Raw genomic sequence first — 25,374 nt, forward strand, 5'->3', positions numbered from 1 at the left:
AAACGGAACTGGACAACTGATGTTCTCAGCTGGCTTGACACTGAGTAGAGGGTGCGTGCTGATAATGATGGGGAAAACACATGATGAGCAGCAGGGAAAGAACGCGCTCACTGCCGGAAGACTCCCACAAAGTCCCTGCTGTACACGTGCAGCTGAGAATAAGGAAGTGAAATTACAACCGCAGTTGGTTTAGATAGCAGATTTGAATTTTAATGTATTAAGAAACCTGCAGGATCTATATCTGTATGAAGAAAATTATACTGAGAAACACCAAAGAATCAGGTGGATAGGCAAAACTCACTCTTAGCAAGGCTGAATGTTTAAGGTATAGCATTTTCTACATTATTTTAATTATATAATTAATTTTTTAAATTTTTTTTTGTGTTCTTAATTTTTGGGTTTTGTGTCAATATCACAATTCCTATGCGAGGGTAGGAATCGCTGGGTCCCTGTATCTTTCATCACAGAAATCGCCTTTTCTTCTGTCCTTACTGTTCATTTGCCTCTTTAATTGGCTTATTGAGGACGGGCAGAGCCTGGCGTACTGGAGCTGCTGAGACCCAGTCTCTGATCTAGTAACTCCTGTGATGAGCTTTGGAAGGTTATGGCCAGTCCTGGTTCCACTGTGTATTCTCAGCTTCCTGGTCATGTGGACAAACCTCCACTTCACGGATCAGCTGCTATCCCGCCCGCCTCACCACCATGGGCCGCTCCCTCTGAAACCACCAGGGAAAAGAAACTTTGTGTCCCTTAAGTTGTGTCTCTCAAGTATTTTTGTTACAGAGATGTAAGCGTAACGAATACAGGGACATTTCAGAAGGGAAAGCCCGCTCTTGGCGGGTTGACTGTACAAACCCAGGCCACAGACCGCAGGCTTGCTGAGTGACTCATTTATATAAAACCCTTTGTAGGGACGGAGGAGGTGACTTGGTTGGTAAAACTTGCCTTGCAAATGTAAGGACCTGAGTTCACGCACCAGCATCCATGTGTAAAAGGAAAAGAAGCCAGATGCGCATCTGTAACTCTAGCAAAGAAGCCAGATGCACATCTGTAACTCTAGCACAGGAGCCCCCAGGGTTCACTGGCCAGCCAGCCTAGTCCACCCGGAGAGTAAGACTGTCGCACACAAAGCTGCTTCCGGAAGAGTGACACCTTAAGCTGTCCTCTGGCTTCTGCAAGCGCATGCTATGCGGGTGCGTGCACCTCACAGTAAGCCTCTGTGCCATTGGGCGCTCCTGTGAGCACAGCAGCAGCGTTGCGTGGCTTAGCCTGACACTGGCCAGGTAAGCAAATGACTACTGCTGCACGCTCTGCCTCTGATGGTTCCCGGTGACTCGCCTATCATTATCGTCGCCTTCTGTGTGACTACTCCGTACAAACAGATTCACTAAACAGAGTCCTCAGAGGAACATCAAGCTTCCAGGGACACTAATGGCTGCCACTTTTAAGTTTCTGGCATGGACACGGGAGCCGGGGGGTGGGGGTGGGGGTATGTCTTTTTCATGCACGTGGGCCCTTGTGAGCCTTACACACACATACATGTGACTCAAGTACAAATCAGCAGCCCCGAGGCAGCCCGGAGTCATATCACACAGATGGGCCAGCCCCTGCTTCCGGCTCTTGCACGCTCATGCTTTCCTCTTCTCTAAAGGCCTTAATTCACTTAAGAATATAATTGCATTTTCAGCATGATTAGGTACCTAATTACCTGGTTAAGGGACTTGATGTCCTTGATCAGATTGCATGCGTAAATAATGATGATTTAGTTAGCCATGCTAACTCTAGGAGGCTCATTGTCTGCACACGGATGGGGAGGTGTTCTTTCCTTTCTGGACAGCAGCAGATCCTGTGTCTCTAACAAGCAGGACAGCTGGGCAGGAGGAGGGGGAAAGGAGTTTTGCAGTCTTCACTTTGAAAGTCTCTGTGTATGTGTGTGTATATGTGCACACACATGCGTGTAGGTGTGCATGTGGGTGGGCTATAGGCCAGAGGTTACTCTCAGGTTTTGTTCCTCAGTACATTGTCCATCTTGACTTTTGAGCCAGGGTCTCTCACCAAGACCTAGGGCTCTGCACTCAGCTAGGTTACTAACTGGTAAGTGAGCCTCATGGATCCTCCTGTCTGCCCTCCACCTCCCCGGGTGGAATTCCAAGTGCACACCAAGCCTGCCAGTTTCTCTACGTGGCTTCTGAGGATCAGATGCAGGCCTTCAAGCTCCTTAGTAAGTAAGCACTTTGCTAACAGTGACCTCCCTAGCCCTTGGATGGCGTCATGACAAGAGGCTGAGCGTCCACAGTCCAAAGCAAACAGCAGAGTTCCTTTAGGGAGGGTGAGCAAAGGAGAAGCCGAGTGCCCCGAGGCAGCAGGACAGAGTGTGGCCCAAAAGAGGAAAGTGCACTGGGAAGGAAGAATCCTGGAGGGAAGGGCTGGGGAGCAGGAAGTGGGTGTCCTTCCTGTGACCCGGAGGCTCTGAGAGAGCTTCTGGCTGGTGCTGAGTGTGCAGAGGAGAACCTCCCTCTCAGGGCTGTAGCCTGGCTCGCAGGAAACCTTACTGATAAGGACCAGGTGGGAGTGATACACGCTGTTCCCAATGCTGCAAAGTGCTTAGACCTCCACACACTAGATGTCAATTCCTCAGCTAACAAAGATTCCTAAATTGAACTTAGCATTCCTGAAAGACTTGAGGAAAAGCCTCCAGAATCTTAGGGTTATTTTAGAACTGAATTTTCAAGATGGACATTCTTTTTGCAAAACCCCAATGCTTTCCGTCATGCTGGCTTCTCTGAGCTTGCATTTGAAAAGGGTATATGGCAGAAGGCAGAGTGCATTTGGGTTTAAATACTGGGAGCACATTGGCTGGGTAGGGGGTAAAGACAGAAGTATGCAAATAAAATGCAATCGCCCTTTCCAAAAGTCACCTCACAGTTCTTCAAGAGGTCACTGCAGTGGGTGACACAGAGAGCCTGGAATTTGGTGTCAGAGGTCTGGCAGGAGTCTCGACTCCCTATGCATCCCAGCTACATGGGCTCTGGTTTGTAGAGACGGACATGAGACTATCCTGGATGGCTTCCTTGGGGTGGCTCTTCCTCCATGTGATCTCTTCTTCTTATCCTCTTGTGTGCCCATGTGGTCACAAGTATACACACATGTGTACACACAGGGCTTTGGAAACTAGCAGCCTGGACTTTGGCTGTGGAGGGATGAGATGGCAGGATGCTCAGGGCCAGCGCTTCCTTATCATCTGGGCCGGGCGGCTTTGGCTTTCCTGAGTGTTTCCCATGCTGCTATTTACCCTTCTTTGCCCCTCCAAATCCTGTCTACTAAGTATCGGGGCAGGAAAAACACCCATGTGAGTCACCAGTTTACTTCCTCTCTGTATCTGGGATGGAATCAGGAAGCGACCAGGCCATGGTCCCACCCCTGACCTGTCTTTTGTCTGTGCTTTGGGGAGGACAGGCCATTTCTCCCACCATTCCTGTCCCTCCTTTACCCTCTCCTCCGGCCGGTTCCCTTGCTGATGGACCACTCTCTGAATGTCTCAATCTGTCACTCTGGAGAGCTCCTGCTCCATCTTCCCCATTCCTGTCCAGGCCATTTGATTTGTATTTGCCCACATTAATTTTTTAAAACCAAAAGAAACCACAAACACATACGTAACTCTTCCTCCTGCCAGCTGAAGTCCCAGGACACAACGCAGTTGCCATCTAAATTGTTTTTCTCCTAGAAAGGGATGAATGCCCCTGCCCCAGACTAGTCAGAGGAAAGCCAACAAACTTAGACCCACTTTCACTTTAGGGATTTAGAGGAGGTGTGTTTGAAATCTGAACCCCGGTAAACGGGCAGACTGATTCAATTTCCTGCTGCAATGATGCATCCCTCACCCCTTATCAGGGGACCCCACTCCTCAAAAGCAGATTTGAGTCTGGACACATTCGCTCTGGAGAAGGAGGGTCATGGAAACATGGTCTCTTGACAGACTGCTGAGATTATTTCTTTATTAAACGTGAGGAGATTTTTTTAATCAAATTGGAAAACAGAATAAAATAAGTTACCAAGAAAGCCACTAGGCAGCTACAGGATTGGGTTCATTGTTCAATCAAGATTATAAAGATTCCTACTGGGCAGATTTTACATTCTTGCATTCTTTTAAACTATGGATATTGTCACACAGAAACAAATACAGTTTTCTGTCTTATACCTTTCAAATGATTACTTTTGAATTTTGCTTTGGAATTAAAAAAGCTGAGACTTGAGGAGAAAAGAACAAGAAAATATGAATGGCAAACCCCCTGACTATGCTGAGCTCATTTTCCTCCCTTCTTTTTCCTTGTCTTATTACTTATTCCACTATCGCTATCATGTTTGGTGTTATTAATACATTTTTATCATTTGTCTGCCTGGGTGAGTGATAGACAATGAAACATCCTGAAGGGTAGGAAAATTGAGTCTTTTCACATGAGCAGTGAGTAGATGCTGTGGAAGAGAGGTTCTAGAAGGAGGGTATGGTGGTTTGAGTATGAATGGCCCCCAGAAACTCATATTTGAATGGAGTGGCACTATTAGGAGGCGTGGCCTTGTTGGAGGAAGTGTGTCACTGGGAGTGGGCTTTGAAGTTTCAAATGCTCAAGCCAGGCTCAGTGTCTCTCTCTTCTTGCTGCCTACAGATCCAGATGTAGAACTCTCAGCTACCTCTCCAGTACCATGTATGCCTGGGTGCTGCCATGCTTCCCATCATGACAATAATGGACTAAACCTCTGAACCTGTAAGTCAGTCCTGATTAAATGTTTTCCTTTATAAGATTTACCATGGTCATGGCGTGTCTCTTCATAGCAATAGAAACGCTAAAACAAAGGAATTCTTTATAAATGCTGGAGAAGGGGCAACTACAATTAGGAAGAATATTTCCAGGGTCAAGCAAGATGGCTCAGTAGGTAAAGGTATTGCTACCAAGCTTGACAACTTGATTTCAACCCTCAGGACCCACATGGTGAGGTCAAGGCCACAGGAAGGAAAACTTTAACACTGATGCAAGGCCAGTGGTCTAGACCAGAGGTTACAGCAGGATGGTGACTAGAAGTTAACAAAGGGAATGTCCATGAGGAGGGAGAGAGAGGCAAGAGGGTTACGAATAACTTCTATATTTCTGTAAGTGGAATTATTACATCACAGTAATCACTTCAAGTATTAGAAATGAAGGTGTATTTCAGATTTTCAAGTTCACATCAGATATGTTACTATGGATGGAGGTGTAGCTAAGTGAGAATTTTGGCTAAGTGTACATGAGGCCCTGGCTCCATCCCTGGAATGGACTAAACAGATGAGTACGACGTTCTCCCCAGAGACTTGGGGATGCTCCCCTGACCTGGAGGCTCTGTGCCTGGTGACCTGGCCTGGGGTCCATGGACGACACACTCGGAGGGGCAGCCTCTTTACTCCTGGCTCTCAACCCTGGCTCCACACATGTCACCTAGAATTCTTTCACAAACAACTGTGCTGGGCTGTGTATGCAGCATAGCGGTGCAAGGCTCTGGGTTCAATCCCTGGCACTACCACAACAAAAACAAAACAAAGCACCTTTGTCTAGGTCCTATCCTATTAGGATTATTAGCTAAAGCTGCAAGATCCCTGAGAAGCTTACTTTTAAATAGACAACAGGCCTATTTTGGTGTAAGTGCATCCCAAGTACTGTCTGCTGGACCCACAGATGCTCATCTGAAATCTCTAGATGTGCTAAGTCAGAGAAGGTTGGAGGTTAATGTGGAATTTGAAGGTAGAATATGATGTTGTCAAGCAGGGTGTGTGTGTGTGTGTGTGTGTGTGTGTGTGTGTGTATGGCCAATGAAAAATCTAGTTGACCCTCTATGCAGGGGAAGGCAGCCTGGGGACCAGCCAACATGGCATATAATCTGATCATACCTCAGGTGAAATACCTTGACACCTCCGCATTAATCTAATGTCTCAGCATTAAAATGGGGATGGCAGTGCCAGCTTCACGAGGAGTTATGAACAGTTCACACTTCACAAACAACCCTACGATCCACTGGTTCCCCATATCTATAATGCTATGCTGGCACCCATGGGACCCTCAGTAGGTCTGCTCCACCAAGGCTCCTGGCCAAGTCTTTATATGTTCCCAAGCATGCTCTGCCGCCAAGGCCATCAGCAGCTTGGCCTGCTGTGGTGGGCAGGAAATGAATGAGATTTCCTGGGTCTCAGTCTCCTGTTTCTGAGAACCGTGGCTCTAGGAACAGGCCCAAGACAGCAGCTGCCGAGTGTCTGGCCCAGGCCCAATTTATCAGCACCAACTGCCCAGCGCAGAGTCCCTATATCCCCCTGGCAGCTGCCTGATAAGAGGCTCAGCTACTGTTTCAGGCTTATCAGAGGCAGACCTGGGTGGAGGGGCCACTGCCATCAGCATAAAGAGGAGGGAAAAAGGGCTCTGCAAGGAAATATAAAGCCCTCACACTCACACACAGCCATGGGAGCTGTCTGTCCCTCCAGCTACCCTCTGCACCGGGCTGGCGTGCATGGCCCATCTCACCTTTCACTCCGACATAGATCACTCCAGCAGACCCTTTATGATGAAGTGACAAAATGCCACCTGCATCCCTACTCAAGAAGTAACTGGGGTTCCGAGCTGCTTGGGGTCTGAAGTACAGCACAGGCTGGACACAATAGTCAAGAGGTCAAGCCCTGCAGGTGGACCCAGCTGGATCTCCTTAACAGTGTGCATGTGTGGGCGTGCATGAGTGTGCACGAATATGTATAGTAGGGATACGTATGTGGCACTTGCCATGAAGTCATTTGCCCCTTTATACAAGATCACCTAAAGTACGCTGTGACACAAGGGAAAGCTAACACAGACTGTGGCCAACCTGTGGGTGACCTACTTTATGTAAAGCATACGGATTTCTGTCTTAGGTCTGCCACTCACTACTGCTTGTGGCCCTGCCACAGTTATTCTCTGCTTCTCCCACGTGGCACCAAATTTGAGTACCTGTAGAGGTCCGCCTTTCATCCATACCACAAATCCATGAAGAGTGAATTTAGCTGGCTCACGAGTTTAGGAAGATTTGGTCTTCCCTCAGTCGTCTCATTGCCCCATGCCATGCTGTAGCAACCTGTCGATCTATACAAGAGCACCCCTCCCATGAGGACGTGCTGGATCTCTCAGAGACCCAGTGCGTGGCTCTTCTGCATCCTTCAGCTCTTTCTCAAACATCATCTCTCCTGGTGACGTAGCCCCTGGCCGTACTCTGTAAAATGGCACTCCCTTGGGTGGGAAGAGGGCTCCGTTGGTAGAGTGCTAGCTTTCCAAGCATGAGGACCTGAGTTGGATCCCTGGAACTCACATGTGTAGACAAGTATGGTGGTGTTCCTTTAATCTCAGTGCTTGGGGAGGAAGCAGCAGGTCCCTAGGGCTCTCTGGTCAGGCAGCCTAGTCTACTTGGTGAGATCCAGGCCAGTGAGAGACTCTGTCCTACCCAACCAACCAAAAACCTAAGGGGGATGGTGCCTGAGGGATGACAACTGAGGTTACCCTGTGACCTCCACATGCACATACATACACAAATACACATGAACATGCATTCACATGCACACACACACACACACACACACACACACACACACACACACACTAGCATCCCTTTTCTCCTCCATTTTCCTCTTCCTTTTGGATTGAATGTTCTCTCTAACCCTTAGCACTATCTGATGGACTGAGCCCTCCACTGTGTGTCTGTCCATTCTTACCAGAACGTCGGCCCTTCTTGAGGACCACTGCTGGTCTGCTCATTGTCACATCCTTGGGGCCTAGAACACAGCTGGTGCTCAATGTGTGACTTCTGGGCCACAGGCTTACTGGTGCTGGTCAAAGAGGCAGAAAGGGAAACTGAGGGCAGACCTGAATAGATTCCCTGCTCTTTGTTCCTAAGCCATCCTTCTGCACTTAACTCACTTACTGCAAGGACTGCTCTTAGGTGACTCTAAAATTGTTGATAATCAATCATCTACCAATCATCTATCTGTCTGTCTGTCTGTCTATCTAACATTTATGTGTCTACCTATAGTGTGTGTGTGTGAGTGTGTGTGTGTGTGTATGTGTGTACAGGTATGCACATGCTATAGAACACATGTGGAAGTCAGAGGAAAACCTGTGGAGTTTGTCCTCTTCTACTACCATGTGCGCCCCAGGGATTGAACTCAGGTTATCAGGCTTCACTTTACAGTAAGTGCCTTTACCAGCCGAGTCATCTCATCAGCCCTTATGTGACTTTATAAGCGGGGGAAATGGATCCATGGTAAGAGCGCTCGCTGTGCAAGCATGCAGCCCTGAGATTGGCTCCTAGCTTCCACATCAAGAGCCAAGTGTGGCTACTCCTGTACCCATACCCATGCTGCTGTCCGCCATGTAACTCCAGGCTTAGTGAGAGACCCTGCCTTGAAGGAGTAAAGGCAGAGAGAGTTAGAACAGGTAGCTGTCATGTTCCTAGCCTCCAGGCATGCGCAGGTACACACACCTGCATACATACATCCACACATCTCAGATGGACACCTCTAATGTGTGATTCAGGGTGGTACCTGTAGATGAAGTTCTATGACACATGCACAGGCCATCAGTGACTTCCTACCCTCCAATGGCCTGTCCCCACTCCTTCCTCAGCCCCAAAGTATCACTCCACTCTACCCTTGGTAGTCACATTTCAGACTGCTCTCATGCCTCCAGGCATGGACCTCATGAATAAACTTGTGACACTGGTCACATAAGTGATGACACACTGTGTCACAGGCATAATTGGCAAGACAAGCCCAGTTCAAGGTCGGGGAGAATCCTGCCTGTGCTTGGAAGCCATCATTTTATAACCGGCAGACTCAGGTACACTTGACCTCAGAGTCTCCATCTCCAATTCGGAGGATGGCTTCCTGAGTGGGCATCCCTTTCAGTAGGAAACGTGGAATAAGCTTGGTGTGGCACCTCCCACGTGGAACGTTTGCCCACATCGGGACAACAGGTACCACTTTGTACATGGGAGAGGGATGTCAGAGCCCAGCTTTAGGGTCAGGAGGAACCTGTCTGACATGTAGTAACTCCCTCCCCAGTTCCTCCTGAACCTGATCAGGTGAGGTGATGCTTCTCTGAAAGACAGTGGCAGAGCCTAAGGTGCCTGTTTTGGCAGAGGAGGTGATGGGATGGCCAGGAGTATCTATAAAAAGGTGGCCCTTGGCTGGCAGTCCAGGCAGTGGAGGTCAGGGGAAAGCATGAAAGTGTTTTGGGGGACCAGTTAGATGGACATGGCCTGGGCAGCCTTATGCTGCTGCTTGTAGCCTGATCTTAGCTGCAGAGCTCCTTCCATAGTTACCCACCCTGAAGCTGGTCTCCATAGTTACTCATCCCTGAAGCTGGCCTCCTTGTTACCTAGCCTTGAAGCTGGCCTCCTTGTTACCCACCCCTGAAGCTGGCCTCCATAGTTACCCATCCCTGAAGCTGGTCTCCTTAGCTACCCATCCCTGAAGCTGGGCTCCTTGGAGAGCTGTAATGGGCCAGGCTGCACCTAGACTTGGGAGCTACAGCCCTCTGTTGGTTTAAGTGAGGGGTTGGCAGGTTTTTTTCTAGAGCCAGATACTGAACAGTTTAGGCTAAGCCAGTGTGTGGGCAAGGGTTCACCTCAGCCATCACAGTGAAGCTATGTTCTAATAATACTTGACACAGCCAGGCATCATGGCTAGGAGGATGTCTCAGGGTAACGGCTTACCTTGCATACACAAGGACCTGAGTTTAACCCTAGAGCCCATGCAAAACTTGTAGTACATGCTTGTGATCCCAGAGCCAGGAAGTGGGGTGGGGAGATCCCTGGGGCTCTCTGACCAGCTGGCTTCCAAACTGGTAAAAGGCAGATCAAGGAGATGCCTTGTTTCAAAGGAGGTGCATGGTATTGTCAAGGATGAAACCCAAGACATGCACCCTCCCACAGGAACGTGCATGCAAACCTGCCCACACACATACATTAAAAACACAAACAAAAGAAACAAGGCAGTAATGGCTGGATTTGGGCCCTGGCCCACAGCCTACAGAGTTCTGGTTTCAGGCCCTCATCTCCTTGTCTTTTGCCTGTCATTGTCACATCCATTGAGGGGGGTAGGCCTGGCCGTTTACCTATGTCTTCAGCACAGAGGGCTCACACTGCACCTTTAACCCAGGTCTGTGTTACTCAGCGCCTCAGGTGCTACAGCCTGGGGTCCCAAGCGGGAGTTGCTGCCTCAGATAAGGCTACCACGTACTGCAGGGCAAAGAATTTGTCTGTGGGGAGCTCTTAGAAGAGCCATATTGTGGGTATCACCAGGGCTTCCCAGAGCAAAAGGCAGGGTGGAAGAAACCAGACTTTCTTCAGCCCAGAGAGCCACACCTCTGTTCCTCTGTTCTTACAGCCTTGGGGACTTGGCGGGTGAGATGTGGCCAGGGATGTTTCCATCAGAGACAGCTATTTATCGAGAGGCACCGCCTGGGCTGGCGCTCAGTGGATAAAGAGCTCGCCTCGCAGACCAGGTGACCTGAGTTAGGATCCCCAGAACCCATAGAAAGCCAGACAGAGCAATGCACATGTGTGACCCCGGTGTTCTTAAGGGGAGAGTTAGGATAAAGACAAGAGAGTCCCGGGAAACTCGAAACTAGGTAACCCGCTGTATGCAGAAGGGAAACAACATGGGGGTGGGGGAGGGTGGGGAGAAGGAGGCACCAGCCTGGATACAGAGGGAGTGAAGAATGTTAGCTGTCTCCAAGGAAACACTAAATTCTGATATGAAGGTTCTGGGGTGCTCGTGAGCAGGAAACATGGGCTCCCAGGGCATCTGCGTGTTTAAGATCGCCACCAGCCTCACCCGCCTCTGACTGTGGTGTCCTCAAAGATGCGTTTCGCTTCCTTCAGCATTGTCTGTTTTCTCTGTGGGCAGCAAGCATCATTTCACCCAAATGCTTAAAAATAGACTGTTTTCAGCCGGCTCTAAAGGATCTGGGATTCTTAAGTAGGAAATGACCCAAGGGTAATTACCAAAGCCTGACACAAACAAACTACTTAGCTCATGTGAAGGAACGTTTTCTTTCACGCTTGTGAATGAAAACTCTTTTTCTATAACTCCTCATTTCCTGCACATGCGAGGGCTGGTGTTAGGGAGGGGTTCAAAGACAGCGGGGGAGTTGTGCTGAGTTCAGAGGTGTTCTGTGCTCCATGATAGGGCACCATAGAAAGCACCCACCCACTGCACAGGAAGATGGGCATTGCTTCGCTGCTTCTGGAGGCCAGGCCGCTTCTGCACAGTGCAAGGACTTGGCACACCAATCCTCCCTTTCCTGTTTGGCATCCTTCCAACTCATCCTGACTTGAGTAATTCTCCAAGTTACAACATCAACCAACATGAAACACAGACAGCTGGCTTCTTCAAGCACAAGGGAATTTGTGTGTGTGTGTGTGTGTTCATGCACATGTGTGTAGGTGTGTGTGTGTGTGTGTACATGCTAGGGTATGTGTTCAGGTCAGAGGTGAACCTTAGATGTTGTTCCTCAGCTGCTGTTCATCTTATTCTTTGAGACTGGGTCTCTCCCTAGCCTGGGACTCTTTTCTCAAGTCTGTGAGGCTAGCTGGCTAGCAAGCCCTGTTGAACCGCTAGTCTCTGCCTCCCCAGGACAGGGATTACAAACGTGTGCCACCATGCCACGCTTTCCTAAGGGTTAAAGTCAGGTCCTCCTGGTTGCATAGAAAGCGCTTTACCCAGTGATCTATCTCCCCAGCCTACACACACCAAGTTTTGATTCAACTAGGTAGAACTATATCATGTCAAGAAGAAATTCAATATAACCTAGTATTAGCTAAAGAGCTGGTTGAGACCAGGGTGAGCACACTGCATGGAGCTACTCTTCAAATATCCCGGTTCCTGTTTAGCTATTAACTCAGCCACGAGGAAGACAATAAGCATTTTGATCCCAAAGCTGAATCTGTGACAAAACGCTCTTCAACAGAACTGGATGGTTAGTCTTCCAATCGTGACATGTACCTGCTGCTGTGTGGGTGGGGATATTAATTATCTTCACTTCTCAGCCTGAAGAACCATGACAGAGTAGACCACCATAAGTCTGCATATTCTGAGTTAGGAATGCATGAGCTAGCTCACCAACATTTGTGGATAAACGGTTACCACCCTAGAATTCTCTAGCCAGCTCCTGTTGCAACTTCCCAGTTTTTCTTTAACTTTTAAAATCTATGCATTTTATTTGATTTGTGTGTGGATGTGTGTGTGTGTGTGTGTGTGTCTGTATGAGTGCATGTGCCCATGTGTGCGCAGGTACCTGCAGAGGTCAGAAGAGGGCATCAGATATTCTGGAGCTGGAGTTATAGGCTGTTAAGAGCTGCCTGATGTAGGTTCTAGGATCTGAACTCAGATCCTCATGAATGAACAGCAAGCGCTTAATCAATCTCACCAGCCCCACGCTTTTCAAATTTTCTTCATGGTACCAACCTAGGATTATTGAGGTGAGATTAAAAATCTTCATAAACTGGGAAGTGGTGGTGTACATCTTTAATTCCAGCACTTGGGAGGCAGAGGTAAACAGATCTCTGAGTTTGGGGCCAGCCTAGTCTATGAAGTGGGTTCCAGGGCAGCCAGGGCTACACAGAGAAACCCTGTCTTGGAAAAACAAAAACAAACTTTAAAAAAAAATGAATTTCCTTCATGGGATTAATTGGCACAATGACACACTGAGGTCTGGTTAAAGGCGAACAATGAACCACAGTGAGAACATTTTACAAGTTCACATGGTAGAAATCAGTTCTCTAGAAGGCTCCACTGGGATCCAAGCACATGGTATCTTCATGGAAAGCAAAGCATGTAGTGGGTGACTGCTCTAGCTCGGAGAGGCGCGGGGCTACAGGATTGTCTGTCTCAGGATCGAGCCTCCACCAGGGTCCCACGGAGGCGTGGTTCCCAGTCACCTCACTTCCCACTCAGTGGTCTCACACGGAGAGTCCGTCTTTTGTATTTCTCTCCTTCCACTAAGACTATTTCAGAACTGTGACTGTGGGTGCTGCAAGGATGACTGAGAATAAAAACAACCACAGTGGAGGTTTGAGGGCAGACCGTCATTTTTGTGAGTGTGACTTGGGGTCAGGGACCTCGGGTGGGAAGACATTTCCTCTGAAACTGCCGGGACACGTGGCCAGGAGAGCAGCTCTGTTCGATGTGCCTGAACGAGGGGCGCCTGGGCCAGCTGTGTGATACAGACCTGGGTTCCCTGGTATTTTTAGAGCCTGACCTCCTAACCAGGCTCCAGTCAACAGCAGCCACGTGGCCTGTGTCTCCTGCAGTCTTCACACAGACAGGACTCACTGGATTAAGGCCTCGTTCACAACCTTGGGAGATGGTTCAGTAAGTAAATTGCTTGCTAAGGAAGTATGAGAACCTGAGTGTGAATCCCCAGCACACACACACATGAAACTTGGTGTGCTAGCGTGTCTGCAATCCCAGCATTCCTACAATGGGGGGGGGCAGGTAGAGACAGGGGAGGCCCTGGAAGCTTGGAGGCCGGCTAGCCTGGCATGCCCTGGAATGAAAAACAAGGGACCTGAACTCTACCAAGGTGGAAGGTGAGGACTGGTCCCTGAGGTTGTCCTCTGCCTCACACATCTGTAGCCCCAGCATGCTCTCACACACACCGACACACACACACACACACACACACACACACACACACATGAATACACAAATGCACATACACACACATGCCCCCACACATGAATACATACACACACATACACCACAACTCACCCAAGGAAAAGAAAAGGAGATGAAGTAAAGGCCTTTCCTTCTGGGGATGCAGGACTGACCTTGGGTCTTACTGGAGCCAAGCAGAAGGTCCCAGCCTGGCAGCTGACCAAGTTCTGGGGAAGAGGAGACACATCTGGCGTCCAGGCTGGAGTGCTGGTGATACACGGGGGTGGGGATGGGGGGCCATGGCAGGGGGAGATACGGCCTTTTGGGACCCCAGCTGCCACCTTTATAACCTGGAATTAGTAACTTCTCCACAGATGGCGTGGTGGTTGAATGAAGGACTGCGTGTGTATCCTTGAGTGGGAAGGTGTGGGCCCTTGTCATGCGCCACTTGGTGTCTTCCCTTGTGTGCCTGGGCTAAGTCCCTGGCCTTGGGCTTTGCCCATCTCTGACTTTGGTGGTTGGAATGGGAATGTCCCCCATTGGCTCGTGTGTTGGGAAACTCTTGGCCCCTCGTTGGTGGCACTGTTTTAGAAGGTTTGGACCCTTGAAAGACTGCCTAAGGTTTATAGGCTAAGTCCCACTAAGGGACAGCCTTGAGGTTTATAGCCCCGCCCTACTTCCTGTTTGTGCTCTGCTTCCTGACTACAGTAACAGTGTGACCAGTCTCCTCCTGCCTCCAAGCCTTCCCACCCACGAGGGATTAATTCACCTGAGTGAAATAAAACCTTCCTCCCTCAAGTGACTTCTGGTCACGTGCAGTCACCGCCCCAGGAAAAGTAAAAAGTAACCAACACACTAGACCACACACCAAATGCCAGTGATCAGTACAACCCCTAGATCAGTGGTTCTCTGCTTGTGGGTCATAAACCTTTTAGGGGCCACACATCAGTTATCTTGCATATCCAATATTTACATTATGATTCACAACAGTAGCAAAATGACAGTTAGGAAGTAGCAATGAAATAATCTTATGGTTGGGGGTCACCGGAACATGAGGAACTACATTAAAGGGTCGCAGCACTAGGAAGGTTGAGAAGCACTGGCTTAGATGATCCATCAGGACTCTGCTGGTCCTTTCTGCCCATCTCCCTCTTAACCACCATACAGTTGTCGATTGTCTCCTAAGTATTTTCATGCCACTGCCTTCCCTAGAGAGAATCCTCTATGCGGCATCTTCCATCCACGGACCCACAATTCTTCAGTGAGTATCGTTGCTTCTGGAAGCACGAACCACAATTCTCAAACCTTGAAATGAGGAGTAACCCAGTTTCGTGCTTTAAGAGGCCGAAGGAGGGGCTGGCGAGATGGGCTGTGTGTGGGAAGGTACTTGTAGCACTAGCCTGATGAGGAAAGTTTAGCTCACTGGAATCCACAAAAAAAAAAAAAAAAAAAAAAAAAAAAAAGACAGATGTGGTGGCTCACATCTGTAACCTCAGCACTCTTCCAGTGAAACCAGAGTGACAGCTGTCCCAGACGGTTGTGGAGCAGCTAGTTCGGAGCACAAAGAGCAGCAGAAATAAGAGTCCACGCCTCAGCACAGCTACTGGACAGAACTAACTCTTGAGACTGGTCCTTGGATCTCTACATGTTGTCCCCAAACCTCCACATGTGTGCTGTAACATGTTCCCTCTCCATTCAATAGTAACACAAAACCTTCACAAAAGAAGCCGGAAGAGAAAGCGATAGAGGCAGAGGTACAGAGGTATACAGGCAGACAGGCAGGCAGACAGACAGACAGCTAGGTGTGGGATGGCAGCCCAGCCTTTGGGCCACAGAGTGCCTATTATTGGGCCCCAAGTCTTTGATCTTAGGGATACTTTCTTTCTGACGAATATTGAATATTATATTTTATAGCTGTTGATAAGTGCACTCTTTGCCTTTAAAGGATCATTTTCTTCCTTCTGACTTTTGAGCTCCTCTAGCGTACTGTGAATTTTAATCCCTGTGCCCTAGGGGTGGGTGGAGCTGCCTGACGCCCTCCTCCACGCGCTCAGGGTGGTGGGTGAGGAGACAGGAAAAGAGAAGGAGGGGACAGACAGGGCTGCCTGCAAAGTCCCCTGTCCCCTCCATCTTTTTGGTGCCATCACACGCACGCACGCACGCAAAAGGGAGATAAAAATACCTCCCCTGAGGCTGCTCAGGGGTGAAATGAGATAACTTAGGCTGCACACAGGCCGTGTCTCCTCTCCGCTTGGAGTCATGGAGCCAGTCACGGTTAGAGGAGGAGGACGGGTCAGGGGAGGTGCAGAACTGATGAAACAAGAACCCGAGAAGAGATTGTGAAACTCACGGGGAAACGAGGAACACGCACGACTTTCAGTCAGAGCCGACCCTCCTTTTCCCAAAAGAGAGGCTCTAAAGAAACAGAAAGGGAGCTAATTTAGAGGGCATAGCAGCCCCAGAGCCAGGATCCAGTGGAGCAAGGGCCTGGCTCTCCTCACAGGACCCCCCAGGAGCCTGGTGACAGGAGGAGGGGAGGAGAGGAGGAGAGGAGAGGAGGAAAGGGGGGAGGGAAAGGGGGAAAGGAGGTGTCATTTCTCAGGAAGAAGAGGAGGGGGGAAGGGAGAAGGGAGGGAGGGAAGAGGCCTGTCTCTGGAGAGAGGGAGGCCAAAGTCTGGGCCGCAGCTGTGGACTGCTCAGAGGGTAACACAGAGGAGCTGAGAAATGCTGGTTGAGAAGACACTGGAAGGCAGAGGTCCTCCAGGTCAGGAGCAGGGTGGAGCCTTTACCGTGCACAGGGTAGGAGACACCCTAAATGCTAGATGGCGGGTTAAGAGGCAGAGGCAACAGTTGCTCACCGTCTACTGAGGGCCACCGAGGGGCAGGGTGTTGCATGGGGTTGATGAAAGCCTCCTAAGGAACGACAGTTCCTCCTCACAGAGCTGACTGATAAAAACATGAAGGATCATGCTGGGAGGCTGCCCCCCCCCCCCCCCCCCCCCCCCCCGGCTCAGGGGAAACGCTGTGCCATGCTACGGGAGGAGGGGGACACTGGTGGGAAGCCCTTCCTGTCCTGGGCTCTGCAGGACCCGATAGTCTTTACTCTTCCCTCCTCGGGAGGCAAGATTTCAGTCAACTGATGTCCAGAAGAACAGCTGCAAAGCTAGGGTGGCAGGGGGGTGTGGGAGTGTGGGGGTGGGGGTGGGTGGGGGTGTGGGGAGTGAGGAGGCGCTCATTCAGAACAATCATGAACTTGCACCTGGCATCATTCTGTGTGTGGCTGTGTACAGGTACACACGTGCACACGTGCACATGGAGGCCAAAAATTAGCTTTACGGTCCTCAGGTACCATCTACTTCGTCTTTTGAGACAGTTTCCTATTGACGTAGAACTATCCAGGAGGCTACACTAGCTGACCAGTGAGCGCCAAAAGAGGCGTGCCCATCACCACCTCCCTAATGTGAGCCACCATATGTTACTTTCTTTCTTTCTTTCTTTCTTTCTTTCTTTCTTTCTTTCTTTCTTTCTTTCTTTCTTTCTTTCTTTCTCTCTCTCTCTCTCTCTCTCTCTCTCTCTCTCTCTCTCTCTCTTTCTTTCTTTCTTTCTTTTGTTCTTTCTTTCTTTCGTTCTCTCTCTCTCTCTCTCTCTCTCTCTCTCTCTCTCTCTCTCTCTCTCTTTCTATATGAGTTCTGGGGAATCAAACTTATGCCTTTATGCTTTCAGACCAAGCGTTTTAACTGAGTGCTTTATCACCCAGCCCAGGGACTGTTTTGTCTGTCAGGAGATACTTGGTACTCAGAATCTACCCTTTACATTGGGAGCACCGTCATCCCCTTAACTGGATCAAGATTAGCTATAAAACTTTTGGACTCAAAGTAACATGACGATGTGGACCCCTTGTTAATACATGAAGAAAACGGCAATAGAGAAGCAGGAAGTTAGGAGACTGCTCTCTACGTTCAGGTCCTTGTGGTACTGCCAGGGTTACAGAAGGAGGCCCAGCCACTTGCCCAAGGTCATTGCTGGTTCACAACAGATCCAGATTCCAAATCCCACTCACTACTACTGCCAACCTCTTCATCACTAGCACATTGATAAAATCTATTTGGGTTGCATGGTTTTTTTTAATTGACTGAAGAGGGCTTGAGAAACAGCCCAGTAAGCAAAGAGCATGCATGAGGATCTCAGCCTGACTGCCTCAATCCATATAAAGAAAAGAAAATAGGGCATGGTGTCAGGTAGTTGTGGTTTCACATGCACACACTTATACCTACACGAACATTCAACCGCCTCCTACATGGGCCTCCTCAGTTGCTGAAGAGGAATCTAAACTCGAAGCCTCTAGCTCTGCCAAGCACTACACAAGCCTCTCCAGTGAGAGAGGATCCCCAGCAAGCGAACTCTGCTCTCAGTGGACCCTGAAGTTACCGACTCCCCCCCCCCCTCCCCGCACAGAGGACAGATAGGCGTGACTGCTCTACCAGGAAGCCATCCTTCCTTCCCACGGGACAGCCGCTAGTACCCATTTGCTACTGCTGAAATGTGATGATGATTCTCCAGGCTAGAGTTCCAGATGGAGCTGGGGTCACAGGTCAGCAGGAAGAGTGGGCCCCCGGGGCCATGCCCAGGGCACAAGGAGAAAGGCATGTGGGAGTTTGGGTGATGGCTCTCTGTGAAAAGGGGACACCTGGGCAGTGCAAGAGTGATCTGAAATAGGAATTCCTTCTCTTAGCCCCGGAGAGGAATCAGCGGCCTAAGAGAAGGAGTGTGTGATTTAACGCAGAGGGAGATAAGCAGAGCTAAGACCACGCAACAGCGTCAGCAAACAGTATCCGTGAGGGGCTCCGAACATGGCTCCAGTGTGTCAAGTGTTGACCACACAGCTGTGATCCCCAGAACCTATGTAAGAGCCATAAAAGTCAAAAGTAGTGGTGTTGGCATCTGTAAATCATCTAGAGAGATGGAGGCAGAGACAGGAGCATTCCTGGGACCTCTCGGACCAGCTAGCATCGCTTAGCAGCTGGTGAACAACAAGACAGATCCTGTCCCAACAAAGGTGGAAAGTGAAGACCAACGTTCCACATTGTCCTCTGACTTCCACAGACACACCATGGATGCGTGCACGTGTATCACATGTATACACACAGGGAGGAAGGGAGGGAAAGGGAGAGATGGGGGGGGGGAGGAAGAGGGAGACTGAGTGGTGACAGAGGTGAGGGTGTGGGGTATCAAGGCAAGAGAAAGAGTGAGGGCCTCGAGGTCAGAGGTCAAGGTGACAGCAAGCCCCTTCCCAAGCTTGGGGGCTCCCTGTGGCCTGGAGGCAGCTGTGCACAGAGCTTTCCAGCAGCTGGTGTGAGGCCTTGTCCAATCCCCACCTACCCCCGGATGGAATCCAGAGGCTCGGGCTGGGCTCTAGCCAGCGGGCGGGAAAGGGGCCATTGTCTGTCTCTACCACAGGCTCAAGGGTTGCACAAAAACCATTGTTTGGAAGAATGTACAAAAATTAAAATTTATAAAACTGAGGGCGGTAGCCCGCACTCCCCCAGAAGGTCAGCTGATACAAGGATCTAAAGGAGCCACCAGGCCCCAGCTGAGAGGTGGTAGTGGTGGGGAGGACGTAAGAGTGAGATTCAGCTGTTGTGTTCTTTGCACACCATGCGTTTGGTGTCCTCTCTGCTTGCTTCAACGGCTCATTTGTTGACCTTTCAGTATATGTCAAGTTCTGGCCTGGGACCTATAGGGGTGACGTCTCAAAGATATGCCCGGCCTTTGTTCCTGGAACGCTGCCACCTTTGAGCTTCAGCATGGCCTATATAATCCCCACCTGTTTCTGAATGGCTCGCTTAATTCTTTGTACCAGGCCCTAAGCAGGAGACAGGGGGCCGGGGGAGGGTGTGGGCACAGAGCCACTCAAGAGGTCAGATTCTTGAGAAGGGGCATGAAGGACCCGCGGGGACTGCCAAGGGTCCTCTTTGTAGGTTTGTTTAGTGGATGACTTCCAAGGCTGGGGGATTTTTTTTTTTAATGAGTTGGACTACATAAACAAGTATATGATAGACAAGCAGATGTGTTCAGGGGAGGGGACCCAGACATCTAGGAGCCAGATACAGGTTGTTAGGAAGGATGAAGCTGGAAAGGCAGACAGCATGGGCAGATACGTGAGGGCCACCGGGAAGGCCGCAAGAAGAAGTGGGGCAGGTATGACCACAGGAAGGGAGAGAGAGCATTAGCAGGTAGTCTTGGATCATGGTTGGAACACAGGCCTGGAAGGAGCTATGGAATGGCTGGCAGCTGTCACACGGGGCTCTGGTTTGGTGTTAATCAGATACAGCTCCTGCAGTGGACGGGACACCTTGCCTTGCGCATGCTCACCGGCAACAGGCATTTTAGTGCGTTGACATCCCCTTGGGTGGACCTCAGCTGTCTGCATCTGACAGCCTCCGTCACCAGCCTGGCTTAGTAGTTAGCATGTTGGAAGCCTGAGCCAGGCAGCCCTCCCTGATCCTCCTGTGTTTCTTTAGCCAAAGATCCATTACTTCGAGCATGCTGCGGTGATCCAGGCAAGGTCCATACCAGGGCCTGGCCTAAAAGCACTGATACTATTGTTACACTATCAAAAGCAAGAAATAATAGCCTTGCCACCTGCTGCTGGGAGACTGCCCAGGGCACCCATACCTGCAAGCTGGGTTTGCTTTCTCCTAAACCACCACTGCTAGGCATGGCTCCAGGTCACTTCTGTTCGCCAAGTGGATTCTGTGAAGTCGGTTGTTATTCCCACCAACGGAAGAGAAAGCTGAGGCATGGAGATATTGTGATTCCCCCCACCAAAGCCAGTGAACGCCCAGGTCTGACACCACACAAGGACAGATAGACAGATAGATGGATGGACTGGGCTCTGCCAGGCACTTCCCCCAAAAGTAATTGCATGTCTTATCAGTCATAAAACACGCTCAGACTCTCTTGTAATTAGAGAGGCATACTCCGAAGTTAGCATATTTCCCACCCATCAGTTTAGCGAGAGTGAGCAAGGCTGTGGGTGATTTGCTGTACTCAGAGATGGTCATGGACCCTAGAACCTGCTGTAGGACTGGAGAGAGGGCTCAGTCCATAAACTGCTTGCTGCACAAGAGAGAACCTGAGTTTGGTCACCAGGACCCACGTGAAAATGCTGGGTGTGGTGGCACATATTTGTAACCCCAGCCCTGGGGAAACAGAGATAGGCAGATCCCTGGAGCTCACTGGCAAGTCAGCCTAGCCTACTCTGTGAGTTCCGGGACAGCGAGAGGCCCTGCCTGACACGAAAGGTGGAAAGCACCCGAGAAATGACATCGGAGGCGGTCCATGAGCCTGCACGCCTGCCCGCACAAATAGGTGCATGTGCACACTGGTGAACATGAACACACATGTATGTGCGCGTGCGCACACACACACACACACACACACAGCTGGCATGACCCTCAGGAGGACAGTTTCTGAGAATTTAAGACTATTTTAAACACATAAAATATTTGTCTCATAGATTAAATCTTGGTATAGGGCACGTTGGCCAGAGCTCTTACAATCACATGTAGGTAAAATTCCACGTAAAAGATGCCTCCAGCCACCCAGAGATAAACCCACTTGGTTTTCTTAACCTCTCCCTACTCACTGTGGAAGCAGTTACCCACTTTCCCTGCACACACACACACACAGAATGCCTCTTACTCCATAGCCTTCCGCTTCCCAGAGTGTTTTGCAAGCCTCTAAAATACTTGCCCAACTGAGGGTACCCTGGGAAAGGGTCAGCTGCTTACTGTGCCAGCCCCACGAGATTCCCAACGTCCCCAACCTCTAGAGGGATTGCACAAGGGTTGAGATGTAATTTCATTTGGCACTTCTGGCCACCCTCTCTGCCTCTGCCAGCGACAGCAAATTCTATATAAAGCTGCCAAACCTGGCATCTGCACGCTAAGCAGTGACCCCTTGCAGCCAAGGGCAAGGCACTGGGCCACCCGTGCATAACTTGCTGGTAACAGTGACAATCAGGCCGAGAAGAAGCCCTGAACACTGCTGGGTCCAGGCAGACCCAACACAGGGAAGTTAATTCTCTCCGCTCCGACCTCAGGCACCGAGTAGCTACAGCTTCATCATGGAGACAGGATATAGACACATCCTGTCTGAATTAGCAGCAAGAAATAAGGCCCCAGGGGTGTCTCCTAGCAGGGACCCTGCCACAAATCCAATGGAGACCGTAATCTGGAGAAGTATCCGAGCAAAGGCTGTAACCCCATCAGCCCCGGAAGAGAGGTGTTTGCAGCTGTTGGCCAAGCAAGGTCTGAAACTGAGCACACGTGCCCATGCATCCACACAGGAGAACTTGAGTCAGCCACAGACTGAGACCAACACGTGTGAACCCTGAGGTCGATCGACACTCTCTCATAAAGTTCACCTCGGGGGGGCTACACATTTGTAAACATCTGGCACACCTCAGCCTCAACTCTCAAGTATTTATACGCATCTCATTCTTACAATCCAAGAGAGCTATTCTATGAAGATTTCTCACTCTGCGGATGCCGAAACCTGAGCCGGGACATCACGGTGATGATCCCAATACAGGCAACATACAGGATAGCATGTACCGGTGACGCGGATTGGCACACAGTCACAGACCACACACCATCGATATAAAAGGTACCTATCCAAGCCACACACAAGACTGGGCCTGGAGAGGCCTCCACCGCCTGCATTTACAGGACTTAACAGGGCAGACCAGGGGTGTAGTTTAGTGGTAGCATGCTTGCCTAGCACGCATGGAAGAGACCAGAGTTCCCTCTTTAGTATGGCATAAGCTCTGTGTTGCCACATGCCTGTAATCATAATACTTTAAGACAGGGGGATCAGAAGTTCAAAGTCATCTTTGACTACATGGCCTGGTCCAATCTACAAACTAGCGTGGGTGACATAAAACCCTGCCTCAAAAATAAATAAATAAATAAATAAATAAATAAATAAATAAATAAATAAATAAATAAATAAAAATAAAAATAAAAGGGTCTCTGTTATCTCTTATTGTCCTATTGTGTTAGAGAACACCATGCAGGCTTTGAGGAATTCCTTTCTGAGGTAAGGGGTAAAATGGATAAACAGTTGTTGTTCTTTTAAAAACAACACTTTAGACTGCAAAAGCCCCAAAGCAGACCAAAGCAGAGGAGGGCAGGGCAGGGAGAGGCCCATCAATGTTTCCTACATCCGGAGACTCACACTGCTCCTCTCACCAAGAAGTTAAAGCGTTTAAAAAGACAGTCGTTTTTGTTTGTTGTTTCATAATCCCCAGGAGTCAGAGAGAGCAGATCCACAAAGTCTGTGCCTGTCCCAGGGCCACTGGGCCAGAAAGAACTGTTTGGAGATTTTTGGAGTTTTCCCGGAGTTGGCCCGGGGTTCCCTGGTGCGAACTTGACCGGACCACGGCAACTTGCCTTGGGGGTGGGGTGGGGGGGTGCCTAGTTACTGAAGGCTCGGCCTCTCCCTTCCTCCCTCGGGTCCCCGACCCTTCCCAAGTCCCACACAAAGAAACAGCGCGCCACCGCGGGGCTGGTGGCCTCTTTGGGCTGGGGGACATCCATCCGGCCAGGGCGCCAGGCCTGCGGCTCCCGGGCTCGGACCCGCGCGCTCGATGCGCCACAGTGCGGCCCGGGTCTGGCGGGGATCCGGGACAGTCCCGGTACTCACCGGGGTGCGCCGGAGGCGGCGTGCTCACGGGGCTGCTCATCGCCACGCGGCGGGGAGACGCGGTGGGCGCACTGCAGCGGCGGGGGTCCCCAGCTCCTGGACCCTGTCTCTCGGTTGTACCTGGGGCTCCCACTCCGCGCGGCCAGAAGGGAGGGGCTCCGCTCCAAGATAGGCACACTTCAACTTTTTTTTTTTTTCTACAACTTGGCCATGAGGTTCCCACCCATTTTTTTTTTTTTTTTTTTAAACACACACCCGCCCACTTCCGAACGTTTTCTTCTGCGCTCTAACTTTCTGCTCAAGGCTCACAGTTCTCGGTGTTTCTGTTTCCATCTGCCACTATCAGATAGAAACCTTGTGGTTAGACCCCCTCTGCCTCCCCGTGTGAGCGCTGGAAAAAGTCCCACGTGAGACCCAGTGGCCTGGCTGGGTACTGTCCAAATAGGGACAGACAAGCATTTCAAGCCTGCACAGCTTGGATGCTCTGCAGACAGAACCAATCTAAACATTTTTTTTTTCTTTTTAAAATAATTCCTCTTAATTAACATTGATTGTTGTATATATTTCCAGGGTATGGCACAATATTTCAGGACATACATCCATAGGCTTCGTACTGATGGTGTCAATCAGCATTCCTAACGCTTTACCAATCTTTTACTTCTGGAGGCATCCAGCTCAGGGTGTGTGTGTGGTGTGTGTGTGTGTGTGTGTGTGTGTGTGTGTGTGTGTGTGTGTGTGTGTGTGTGTAGCCATGCTCTGTTTTAGTACCAAGGTTTACTTACCTAACCTTGCTCTGTTTTTCCTCCTGTTGCTGGTCACTAATAACTGCTACTGGACTTTTCTACCAGATAGGTAATGCTTGCATTTGACTCTGTGTCTAGCTTAGTTTACTTGACGAAATGCCCTCCACTTCCACCCTCTGTCACTCGACAGGGCTGCCAGCTTGTATCATTAAATGATGCTGTCACCTTGCAAGCATGAGGAGGACCCGAGTTCAATTCCACTGTCTTAGTTACTTTTCTTGTTACTGTGATAAAATCAGGTTTATTCTGGTTTGTAATTAGAGGGTATGGTCTATCATTTCAGGGGAGGCACAGCCTCAGGAACTTGAGACAGCTGGACACCTTTTATCTACACTGGAGAAGCAGAAGAGGGGAGAGAGGGTGTGTGTGTGTGCTGATACTCACCTCCCACCAGGCATTCCCAGATGCTAGCCTAAACAATTAAACAGTAAAAGAGCCAGATGCAAGGGCACACACTTAGAACCTCAGCACTGGCCAAGTGGAAGCAGGTCGATTCCTTGAGTTGGCTGGCCGGCTAGCCCAGGTTGCTTCGTGAGTTCCAGGTTACTGAGACATCTTGTCTTAAAAACCAAGGTAGATAGTACCTAAGGAACAGCAGCGGAGGTTGACCTCTGACCTTCACACACGCATGCGCTGAACTGAAGGACCTTCATCTCACGTTTTTCCTTGATTTGTCATCCCACATGTGACATCATTGCATCAGGGTCAGAAGGATGTCTAAGACTTTTGATGTGCTCCGATCTGTTGCTGTAGCTATTCCTGTTTCAATCAAGACAACCAGCAGCGGCCCCCAGAATTAAGCACTAAATTTCACACTGGTGTTAATTAATTCCATCGTGAGAAACAATTGCAGCTGCATTTGTCCCTGTTCCTGTGGCTGTGATAAAAACATCCCAACGAGAGCAACTTAAGGAATGAAGGGTTTATTCTGGCTCAAAGTTCAAAGATGCAGCCCATTCCTGAGAAAGCCTGGGTCGGCAGGAGCATGGGGCCCCTGGGTAACTGGGTCGGCAGTCCAGAAGCAGGGAGCCATGGTATTAGTGCTCAGCTCACTTTCTTTTTTTATGCAAGATTTAGGGTGGATCGTCCACACCACAAACTAACCTAAACTAGGTACTCTATCACAGGCATGCTCAGAAGCCCATCTCCAGATATGTTTTATCA

At 49.8% G+C, this 25,374-nt stretch overlaps 1 protein-coding gene across 1 annotated transcript in view; it reads right to left on the reverse strand.

Annotated features, from left to right (window-relative positions):
• Gypc (glycophorin C (Gerbich blood group)) overlaps positions 1 to 23,822 on the reverse strand; it is a 41,903-nt gene extending 18,081 nt beyond the window's left edge. Inside the window, exon 1 of the mRNA XM_076554884.1 lies at positions 23,408 to 23,822. Within this exon, the coding sequence (XP_076410999.1) occupies positions 23,408 to 23,447 (40 nt within the window). The 5' untranslated portion in view covers positions 23,448 to 23,822. The remainder of the gene's footprint in view (positions 1 to 23,407) is intronic.
• Positions 23,823 to 25,374: the final 1,552 nt, after the last annotated feature.

This window comes from Peromyscus maniculatus, chromosome 19 (assembly GCF_049852395.1).
Source record: "Peromyscus maniculatus bairdii isolate BWxNUB_F1_BW_parent chromosome 19, HU_Pman_BW_mat_3.1, whole genome shotgun sequence".
NCBI lineage: Eukaryota > Metazoa > Chordata > Mammalia > Rodentia > Cricetidae > Peromyscus > Peromyscus maniculatus.